At 38.7% G+C, this 12,242-nt stretch overlaps 1 protein-coding gene across 2 annotated transcripts in view; it reads right to left on the bottom strand.

Moving 5' to 3' along the window:
* Positions 1-11,213, bottom strand: part of ZDHHC13 (zinc finger DHHC-type palmitoyltransferase 13) — a 46,295-nt gene extending 35,082 nt beyond the window's left edge. Inside the window, exon 1 of one of the 2 annotated variants that reach the window (XM_045557666.1) lies at positions 11,072-11,213. In XM_045557666.1, the coding sequence (XP_045413622.1) occupies positions 11,072-11,098 (27 nt within the window). In that variant the 5' untranslated portion in view covers positions 11,099-11,213. The remainder of the gene's footprint in view (positions 1-11,071) is intronic. The other variant, XM_045557667.1, reaches the window with a different exon arrangement.
* Between the last annotated feature and the right edge of the window lie 1,029 nt (positions 11,214-12,242).

The following is a 12,242-nucleotide window of genomic DNA, read 5'->3' as shown; positions in this document are numbered from 1 at the left end:
GCAACCTTCCTAAATTGTACTTATTAAGCAATTAATGGGTACCTATTCAAAATTTAAAAAGCTGATTTTTTAAAAACAAATACACCAGAACTTATATCTTCAACATAGTCTCCTTGGGAGATTATTACTTATTTCAATGACATTACCTTGAAATGTTTTTAGAATTTCCTTTCTGAAACTGTCCTCACAGCCACATAAAAAATGAGACTCATTACATTTTTAAACTCTTAAAATATTATGATATATCATATACAGAGAAGTACATAAAACATATGTACATATATGAATTTTTTTCTTTTGTAAAGTGTAAAAAATAAATATAAAAAGAACGTCTATGAGACCATCATCTAGGTCAAGAAATAAAACTTTGCCAGCACCCTAGAACACTGCCCTAACAAGCGCTATGCTCTATCACATTCTCACACTAAAGGAAGTTTCCTGACTTTAGTAATACCACCTTTTGCTTTCCTTTATAATTTTATCCCTTATGTATCAACCATAAAAAGTACAGTTCAGGTTTACATTTTTAAACCCTTATGTAAATGGAATCATATTCTATGTATTCTCTATAATTTCTTTTGCTTAACATTAGAGTTATAAGCTTCATCCACATTGTTGTAAAAGGCACAATAGGTTCATTTTCATTGCTGTATCATGTTCCAATATATTAACATACCACAATTAATTTGTCTATTTTACTGGCTAGATATGTAGATTGTTCCCAGTTTGGAGCTATTATAAGAAATATTGCTATGAGCACTCTTGTACATGTCTCTGGATATACATGCAAATAATTGTCAAGAGCACATATCTAGAAGTGAAATTGTTGCCTTTTAAGATATGTTTATCTTATCTTCCAAATGGTTGTACCAATTTAAATTTCCGTTGCTCTGATCCTCACCAACACTTAGTATCAAACTCTGTAATTTTTGCAAAGCTGAAGAATGTGTAAACATACCCTATAGTGGTTCTAATTTGTATTTCCCTATAATTACTAATGAAGTTGCATGTTTTTTCATGTTTATTGGCCATTTAGAGTTCTTCTTTTGTAAAGTCCATGTTTAAGCAATTTGTCCACTTTTGTTTTACTAGATTTCTGTCTTTTTCTTCCTGAATGGTAGCCCTTATACATTCTAGATACTCTTTTTTAGCTATATGTTGATTATAAAATGAAGTAGGACCTTCTACTTCCATGCATGATGGAATAACAAGGATTGGACTTAACCTCTTGCTGTCTATTAAAAAAAAAAAAACTAGAAAATAGGACAAAATATATGAAATAAACTGTATTTAGACTCTGGACAATAGGAAAAAACAAGACTGTGATCACCAAAAAAAGAGAATAAAACAAGCTGAGCCCCACTATCATCCCAGTAGTTTTGGAATTGTGAACACTGAAAAGGAAACACTTTGTTTTAGTACCCAGCAGCCTTGCTAAATTGAGAGGACAGAAATTTGAGATTGGAGAAGCTGAGGTGTCTGTAAGTTGGAGGCGGATTTCAACAGAAGTGAGCCAAGCAGATAAAAAGGGTTCTAAAATTCTGCACAGGAGGCCCTTTGAGTCTTTGCTGAATACTAGACCAGTCAAGTACTCTAACAAGGCTAGGCAAAAAATTGACTGGGGATTTGTAAGCTGAACAATTACCAGAGCTCACATGCATCAGGAAGATGTCCAAATTCTGACCAGCCAAAGTGGAGAGTCTTTGATGATCCCCTGGTGTATTCAGTGGCGACATGAGAGGTCCACGCCTTAGTAGTAGGGCTGAACAACCATACCTGGAGTAAAGGCTACTCCAGAACCACTCGAGATAAGCTTTAAAACCACACTTCAAAGTACTCAAACTGAGAAGCATTAACTTTGCAGCCAGCCAAAACAATACTCAATGTTCTTTAAGAGAGGCAACAAATACCACATACTCAACAACACGTATTTACAAAGTCCACCATCAAATCAAAACTTGCTAAACATGACAAAGAAGCAACAAAAGTGTGACCCATAACCAAAGAAAAGAATCAGACCCTGAAATGATAAAGATGACAGAATTAGCAGGAAAAAACATTAAAACAGCCAATATAACCATGTACAAGTATTTAAAGGGGAACATAAGCAAAATGAGCAAAGAAACTGAAGATATGATAAAAGATTAGGTAACATCTAGAGACAAAAAACAATCTCTGAAATAAAAATTACACCAGATGAGATTAATAGCAGATTAGATAATATAGAAGACCATTGAGTTTGAAGACACAATAATGAAAAGTATCCAAAATGGAGCACAGAAAGAAAAAGACTGAATATGTGCAATTGGAGTTCAAGAAGAGGAGGAAGAATGTTTTAAAAATATCTGAATAGCCAAAAATCTTCCAAATTTGGTAAAAATTATAAACCCACAGCAACTAGAAGCTCAATGAACCCAAGCAGGACAAACCCCAAAATCCTACACCAAGAAATACCATAATCAAATCACTAAATACAATGATAAAGAGATAATCTTAAAAACACACTGAAGAAAAAAGGACATATTATGTTCAAAGAAGTAGAGATAAGAATAAACTCTGATTTCTCATCAGAAACAATGCAACCCAGAAGATAACAGCATTTTCAGCTCTTTCAGTTTAAAAGTGCTGAAAGAAAAAAAATAAAAACTTGGAAGAATCAACAAAAATATTTTCAAAGATGGAGGTGAAATAAAAACTTTTTCAGACAAACAAAAGCTAAGAAAATTCCCAGCAGACCTACACTACAAGAAATGATAAACGAAGTTCTTCAGGCTAAAGGAAAATACCAGATGGAAATCTAGATCAAAACAAAGGAATAAAGAGTGCCAGAACTGTGGGTAAATATGTGTGTAAACATAAAAGACATTTTTTCATTTTTTACATGTCTTGACAATAAAAGGGAAATAGTACATTGTTGTAAGAGATACTATAATAGTATTTGAAGATAGACTGTAATAAGTTAAAAGTGCAAAAGTGAAAGTCCAAGAGCAACCTCTAAATAAACAAAACAGAGGTATTAGGTAATAAGCCAACTGTAAAGACAAAATATTTATAAAATATTTGGTTAATATAAAAAAGAAAAGTAAAGAAGAAGAAGAAAAAGATAAAAATGCTATATTTATTCCAACCATAATGATAGATAATTATGTCAAATGCAAATGGTCTTAAAAATCCCAAAGATAGAGATTGTTAGACTGGATTAAAAAAATAAACTATATGCTATCTATAAGAAACCCATTTTAAATAAATATTGAAGTTAAAGTATTCAACTTTAATAAAACACATCAATTGTTTTCTCTAAAGAAATGCTTGCCCATATAGTAGACATATTTATAAGAAATCACTAAACTATTTTCCAGAGTGGTTGTACCATCTTGCATTGTCAATAACAATGTATAAAAGGTCCAAAAGTTCTACATCCTCACCGGCACTTGGTTATTATCAGTCGAACAGGTGTATAAGGACATCTCATCATGGTCTTAATTTGCATATCCCTAATGGCTAATGAAGTTGAGCACCTTTTCATGTGTTTATATGCTATTTGTATATCTTTTTGGTGAAGGGCCTGCTCCAGTCTTTTGCCCATTTTTTAACTGGGCTATTTGTTTTCTTATTGTTAAGTTTTGAGAGTTCTTTATATCATATACTGTAGATACAAGTCTTTTGTCAGATATGTGAAATGTGTGATTTGCAGATATTTTCTCCTGGTCGGTAACTTACCTTCACATTTCTTAAAAGTCTCTTTCACAGAGCAGAAGTTTTAAATTTTGAATAAGTCCAACTTATCAATTTGTTCTTTTATGGATTGTACTTCTGGTGTCACTTCTAAGAACTACTCTCTTGAGATCACTATTCCTCAGATAGTTCTCCCTCAGAATTTCTGGTGCCTGTGCTCCCAGGAGACCCCTTTCCTGTTCCTTGAGCCTGAACTGGATGGCTTCTCATGGAGCTCTCCCTATCTGCACTGATGCTTACTTCCAGGGCTCAAGTCCAGGCTGGGGCAAACCAGAGGGAAAAGAGGTACTAGTTCAGTGGTTTTTGAACTCTGGTGTTTTCCTTTTCCACTCTACCCACTCTTTTGAATAGCTAAATTCTGATTTATCCAGTAAATAATCAACCACACACACACACAGTCACACGCAGCTAAAAATAAAAACATAGGTAGTTAGATTAGAATGTAAATAAGAACATTACTTTAGGATTCTTTTCATGGTATCACAGTAATTATAATCATATTCAACTAGAAGGAGACAAAGGGTTGAGGAAGAGTTGAACTACACTCAAGAATTTCTAGAATGTCAATAAGTAACAGATGTTAACCAAAAGTACAGCTAAGATTGACAGAGAAATCAGTCTTTTATATAAAAGTCTCGCTCTGTTGCCCAGGCTAGAGTGCAGTGGCGCCATAACAGCTCACTGCAGCCTTGAACTCCTGAGCTCAAGGACTACAGGCATGCACCATGGCACCTGGCTAATGTTTTTTTTTTTCTTTCTTTCTTTAATTTTTTTGTAGAGACGAGGTCTCACCATGTTACCCAGGTTAGCCTCGAACTCCTGGCCTCAAGTAATCCTCCCACCTCAGCCTCCCAGATGCGGGGATTAGAGGTGTGAACCTACACATCAGCCTGTAAAACTTAATTTTTTTACTAAAATTTTAAAATTGTAAAATGATACATATTAATTTTAAAGACCTGGCAATAAAGAAGTGAATAAAGTATTAACAATGTGGACTCCTTCCTCTCCAATACTATATATACAACCAGAGATAACCATTATTAACAGTTTGGTGTATCCTTCCTTATTATGTTTATGTTATACTTTAACATATATATTATACTGAATACACACATACAATTTCTTTATAATTTTCTTCTTATATTTATTTAACAAAGAATGGGATCATATTATACACATTATTCTTCAACTTGCTTTTCTCACCTAACAATATATCATGTACAGCCCTATAGGTCAGTAATAGTTGAATATTATTCCATTGTATAGATTTAGCATAATTTATTCAACCATTCCCCTACTGTTAGAGGCACAGGTTGATTTCAGCCTTTCATATCTATAAACAATCCTACAATTAACACCCTGTACATTCTAGTTCTAAAGGATTGATTCCCCAAGGAGGACTGTTGGGTCAAAAAATAAAAGCATTTTAAATATAAATAGATGCTGACCAAATACCCTCCCCACTTCAGTGCCAACAGCACAGTATATAAGTATTTTTTTTCCCTACAAACCTTCCCAGAACTGGGTATTATCAATCTTTTTACAGTCTGGCCAATCTGATGGTTAAAAAATGGCATCCTGCTTTTCATTTGCACCCCCCTAGTTGCTAACAGTCAGTGTTTTGTTTTTCTTATTATGTATATTGGCTCTCCAGCATCTTCTTTTTTGTGGACTGGCTTTTCATAGTCTACTTGTTTTTCTAGTGAATTATGTATATCTGTTCCTGTTTGTAAGTTAGGAAGATTAATCCTTTGTCTACATGCAGATTTTTCATAATAGAAAATTGACTCATTCTACAAATACAAATTTATTGCCTCTTATACTGTCTTAAGGGGTTAAGGACATCAGCTTCATTTTTCATGTATAAAGTTGAGGAGGATTACACGTGTCAGAGTAAAGAAGATCCACAATTTAGAGCATTTACTTATGCAGCAATTAATTACTGTGTATTTATGGTATTCAAAGCATTATGCTAAGCAGCACAGAAGACGTGGGTGTCTATCCTGTAAGAGCTTAAGTCTAATAGGGGAGATACAACAGAGACAATCAAAGTAAAATGATAAAAGAAGGCAATGTATGATTCTATATGATTAAATGGCAATAACAGACTACAGAACAGGAGGTTCTTCTGTTCATTTCATCAATTTTTACCTAAATCCAGATCAAAGTAAAACCTAAAATAACTATACAAATTCAAATCCTATGTTTGAAGTCAATGGTCTCCAAAGTGAGGAGAGTACACTTAAGGCCACATATGCAGTAACACACTGGGTAATGGGAGAAAATTTTAATGTTTCTATTATAGATTTTTATCTTTAAAAAAAAAGGAAAAATAAAATTTACAAATTTGAGTTTTTTAACCTTTACTAATTTTTAACACTGACAATCTCACTGATCTGTATGTCAAGCAGGCCACTCCTACTCCACTTACAAGGCACCTGAAGGCAGAGCAGTTTCCACAACTAGAGGGGCTGAGGGTGGGACCTTCAGCATATTATCATATATATTAGGTTAAGCAATTTTCAAATTATATTACCAAATTTTAACTAAATTACCTCTCCCAAAATAAGCAAGCAGCTTAAATGATTTCTACAAAGAAGCCATGAATTGAGGTAATAATCAGCATAAGCAAACAAGAAAATAGCAGAGCTGACAATTCTATTCATAGGAGCTATTGATCAGTCACACGGAAAGTATAAACAAAGACAATCTAATCTAATTTGACAAGTCAGCCCCCTCCAAAAAAATTCAAAATTATCAAAAAGGCTAATTTGAGGTAGCTTTATACCCACTATCTTTAATTCAAATCTTGCCATGAGTATATATTGAGCTATTAATTAACCAATATAACTTAGAAATACATTCAATTCTTATAACATGACCCATGTTACAACCCATGGGTTACAACCCATGAGAATATGAATTTGGCAACCAGCTCCTGTCCCCCTGTTCAAACACAGGGGAGCTGGAATGTTACTGTTTGTGAAGTAGAAGGATCATCAGGAAAAGGAGGGTAAAGACATACACAGAAGTAGAAAAGCAACTTTGAGTCTCAAAGGTAGGGAAGAAGAAACCAAGTTCCGGCTTCTGCAATATTCTCTTAGCCTAATCTCTCCTGATTGCACTGAAAGGAACAGGTGTCAACTAACCAGATTCCTAGTATTCTCATGTTGGCTGTATGATGGTGGCTAATCATCTACCCTATTTTTGGCCCTAGTTTCTACATTTGTAAAATGAAAGGGGCAGATCGATATACCTATAACGTTCCTTTTAACTCTCACATTCTATGGTGCTAAGAGGAGATATTACAATAGTCACTACTGACTTGTGCACTGGTTAAGATTTCACTGCGCTAACAACCATTTATGGATATGGAAGCTTAACTGATGCATGGCTGCATACAACATTAAGGTAACAGAATAGACTAAGCAAATTCTCATGATGCCAGCAAAGTCACAAGAGTCTTCATTAATCATTCATTCAGGGATATGGCAATGAACAAAACAGACAAGATCCTTGGTTTTCAAGGAGCTCATATTCTAGTTAGGAATATTCTCTTCCCCATCCTCTGAGCATAGCAAAACAGACTACTTCTCAAGCCTTGGATTCAAGAATAGGTGGACTCCAGGTGACAACAAACAATCAATAAAGATCACCATCATAACTGGGCCACCTGAATGGCAATGAAAAAGCACTGTTTCAGGAGCCCTAGGACCTGGGCTCTGCCTTTAACTTGATGTAGATCTTTGGAAAATAAGTTATTGTTTTTGAGTCTCAATTTCATGGGAAAAGTAAAAGGGTTAGACTAGATCAATGGTTCTCAAACCTTCCTAATGTCATGGCCCTTTTTGAAAATGTTACCAACTAAGGCCTCTCTATTTAGAGAAATACACAACTGCACATAGAAACCTAACTTTTGGATATAATTTCAATATGTTCATTAATGCCCTGAAGTTTACCCTATATACCAGTTTAGGAATCTCTGAACTAGGTAATTCACTGAAAAGCCTTCCAGTGCCAAGTATTCCATGACCCATTCCATTTTACCTTCTCTAGTCCTCCTAGGATTCCAGTCTACAAACTGACTCAAGACACCAGGATAACATGTTTTTTGTTGTTGTTGTTGCTGTAATTAAAATACATAAACAAAAAAAAAAAAAACAAAAAAGAGGGGAAAAGGGGATGCAACATGTAACTCTCTTCCACAGGGGGAAAAAAGTATAACAAGATACTATGAAAATTATCTAAGAGACATATGGGCACATGTGTGGTGATTTTAACATCACATCCCCAGAATTCTTTGATACTTCTCCATCAAGAGGTAGGGGTCTATGTCCCTTCCTCTTCACTGAGCTCTGTGACTGCTTCACTAATAACATACTGCAGAAGTGACACTGTGCCAGTCTGCAGGCCCAGAAACTGGCAGGTCCTCTTTCCATTTCTTGAGATGTTTGCTCTGGAAACCCAGCCACCATGCTGTGCAAAGGCCCAGGTCACATGAAGGTGTCCCTATTGAAAGTCAGCATTCACTGCCAGATGTGAGTGAAGACACCCCTAGATGACACCAGCTCCAGCAATGGAGTCATCCCCAGCTTAGGAGTCTTTCCAGTTGAGGCTCTAGAAGTGGTAGAACAGAAACAAACCAATCCTCCAGCAGTCCATCCAAATTCTTCATACAAAGAGTCCATGAGCATGACAATGACTGCTTTACGCCCCTCTATTTTGGGGTAATTTATACCACAATAGAGAACTGGGGCATCTTTAAGCCATAGGGGGGATCACATAATATTTCTCACACAGAGATATCATGAATCCAATTATTTTTCTAAATAGTGCTGAAGTATTGCTGATGTTACAGTGGGCATTAACTTAAAAGAAAACCAAGACCTAGAAAACCATAATCAAAACTTTGATGAGGGTCACTATCTTGACGGATTATCAAATAAAAAAAAAGAAAGTGAGAGAAAAAGTGTGAGAAAGACAGAAAGAGAAAGAGAGAGAGAGAGAGAGTACATGCGTGAGAGAGATCTGACAGATAGCTATTAAAACTTCTCACATTAACAGAACCAGAGTTAAGTTTCCAAGTTCATTCACTGGACAAGTATTTACAGAGTACCCACCAGTACTAGGCACTGTTCTAGATACTAGGCACACAGCAGTGAACATGACAGATAAAAATCACTGCCCTTATAGCACTTACATTCAGTGGCGAGGAAAGAAACAATAAGTAGGACCAATAAGTATGTTAAATGGTATTAAACATTGAGAAATGTAAAACAAGGATGGAAGTTAGGGAGTGTTGCTCACAGTGCTGATAATGGGAAGAGCTTGCAATTTTAAATATAGGGGTCACAGAATGCCACACTGAGGTGACACTCGTGTCAAGACTTTAAAGAGGTAGGAGAATAAGCCAAGTGGGTACATGAGGAAAGAGCATTCAGGCAAAGCAAATATTAAGTACAGAGACTGTGAGGCCAGTGTGGCTTGGGTTGACTGGGCAAAAAAGATAGCGTCAGAAGGAAACTGGGGACCAAATCATGTAGGCAAATTCTGGCACAAACTCATCAGCAGTGAACTTGGAATCAAGAGAGCCAAATTCAATTCAACCAGAGCAGTAATGTTTTTGTCTATTTTGTTCAATAATTTTTTGCCAGCACCTAGAACAGTGTCTATTGCCTAGTAGACATTCAAAACACACTGCTGAATGAATGAACGAAGTCTTAGTCTTGGCTCTATCATTTAGGAGCTATTTATTTGACTCGTAGCAAGTTACTCCAACTTTTTGAGCTTCAGTTCTTATCTCTAAAATTAGAATAATCATTTCTCCTCACATCACAGGATCATAGAAGCATTTTGCAAACTGTAAAGCACCACATATAGGTGAGGTCTTCACATTATTAGTGAAAAAGTTAACAACAACTTTTTTGATTATTATTTGGATATTAATGATTATTATTAACAACAACAATGATCTTTCTACTTTGTCTAATTTCTACCTCCAAATCATTCTCTCCCTCCACAAGTGCGGGAACCAGGGTAGGCTGTCTTCCCTTCAGCATAAGGGAGTGAACTTTAAGCACCTAAAGGCTTTTGTAAATAAGTGGCAGTAATTAAGACATGCTAGTTACTCCCACCAACTTTTCTTTGAGGTTCTGAGAGAAAAAGAATGAGGCATAGTTTCCATGTGAAGATTCAACATCCTTTTGCAAAATCCAGTAAGACTGCAAACTAATTTTTCCTGTCCAAATGTGAGACTACCCAATAAGAACACCCTGACACTTCTCCAGATATTTTGGTCCTTACTAAACCTACACCAGGCTGCTGAAAGAAGGGAAACGGGGAGCATGAGGAACTCTCAGGATTAGAGGTCAAATAATCTGATTGTACCAAACCTCTAGAAATTCTACCACCTAACTCACTCTCCAGTTTTCTCACCTGTAAATGGGGATGGTATATTTTTCTTAAGGATGCTTCAATTATGAAATAAAATAATGTATATAAAAGCATCTGGCATATGCAAAGCACTCATCAAAATTGGCTGAATCTGGAAATTCTTCATTAATTCAACAAATACTAAGTGAAGGTCTACAGTATGCCAGTCAGTACTCTAGGCACTGGGAAAGGGCCATAAGCAAAAAGGACAAAAATCTCGTTCTCTTGGAGCCAACAACTACCCACAACTTCCCCTACTGGCCCGCGTCCGTTCTCTGGAACTACATCTGGATTTTATAACACCTCCTCCACAGAATACGCTCCTTTGGGATTTCGCAGGTCGCTATCACGGGGCTCCCTTTCCTCCATCCTAAACAAGCAGCCTTAATTCTTTCAAGGTGTAAGCAAGGACGTGGAAACCAGAGCTAAAAACAGGGCTGGGTGGGGCGAAGGCGGGTGCCAAGGCGCCAGAGCTGAAAAGGAAATCAACAGAACCGCTCAGACCCCAAGCCAAGGTCAGGCAGGGCCGGTCCAACTCAGGTGTATCGCCTGACACCTCTCCCAGGAACGAACGTCCTCCCCTCCCCAAGCCCCGCAGCGGTCCCTGCCGGGCTCGGGCTGCCGGGCCGGGGGTGCCGGCCCCAGGGGGCGCCCTGGCCCCGGGACGGAGGCCGGAGAGGCTGGCTAGGGCCCTCACCCGTCAGTCCTCGCCTTTTCTTCCCGGTCGCCTCGGAGAGAATTCCCAGCGTCATTCTCGGTGTTCCCAGGCTCCGGCTTCCCCCGCCCAGGCCCCGCCGCCCCCGGAAACCCCTCACCGAGCCGCCTCACACGCACAAGCTCCCTCTCCCCACAGCCGCAGCCGCTCTCCGGGCCCCGCTGACAGCCCCCGCCCAGACGCACTCACCTGCGAGCCCAGCCCCGGCCCCTCCATCTCCCCAGGCACCCGGGCGGCGGCGGAGACTCAGCAAAGCGTACAAGGCAGCCCCTCACCAGCCCGCCTTGGGCCGCCTCTTCTCACACTTCCTGCTCGCGCTCCCGCCTCTGCCGCTGAGGTCCCCGCTCGCACCCTGCGCCGTCAATCGGCCTCGAGAGCCAATCCCCGCCCTCCTTCAGCTGGGGGCGGGACTTTCCCGCTGCCCTGAGGCCAGTTGCGAACGGCCCGGTGGAGGCTCCGCCCCCGGCCCACCCCGCTGTACGTTCCCTGGGCTCCCGCCCAAGACTGTGCGCCCCTCCCCCTGGTGTCCACCTGCCCTAGACGTTCATACAGGTACAGGATCAGGCTGTTACTCCAACGTCAACCACCATCTGCTGAGAGCAAATCTGGACTTGGCTACCTACTGGCTCGATGACTGTGAAAGTCTTTTACTATACCTCAATATCCTTATCTGTGAAATGGGAAAAATAAGGGTACCTACTTCATGGAATTGCCAGAGGGACTAAATGAGAAAAAGCACGTAAAGCCCCTCAGCCAATGCTTGGCATATACAAAAGAATCAATAGATGCTAGCTGTTAAAATATTTGCCACTCTCCATTTGTGTGACCTTGGGCAAGTCACTTCTACCATCTGGGGTTCTGTTTCCTCATACAAAACAAAATATATGAGTTCCACAGCCCAGGCTAGAGGGGGATTGGGCAAGACCCCCCTACATACACCCCCCATGCCCTTTGGTGGACTGCACTGGAGGAGCTGGCATGTAAGCCCTGTCCAGTTTGAAGGTCTGCAAAGCAAAGATAAATATGGTTCCTGCCCTGTGGCACTCCACTGGGGCAGTAGAGCTCTCCTACTTCAGCCCCCAGAAAACACTGGGCTTTTTCTAGCCCAATATTTAACACAGTTCTTTATAATTATTCTTTGTCATGTGTCTGTTGCTAAATTAAACCAGATTAATACCTTCAGAAGGTAATTTGTAAAAGAACTAAAAACACTGACTCTCCTATCCTATAAGTGTCTAGAAATCCAACAGTGCTGAGTTTTCCCATGAAAAATACTACTATGATACAATAAAATTGTAGATTTGTTATGATTAATATTACTTTAGTGTCTCTGCCTATTGGGCACACCAGCGCTGGGTTA

The sequence above is a fragment of the Lemur catta genome, chromosome 7 (assembly GCF_020740605.2).
Source record: "Lemur catta isolate mLemCat1 chromosome 7, mLemCat1.pri, whole genome shotgun sequence".
NCBI classification, from domain to species: Eukaryota; Metazoa; Chordata; class Mammalia; order Primates; family Lemuridae; genus Lemur; species Lemur catta.
This window is presented reverse-complemented; position numbering and strand designations above follow the sequence as displayed.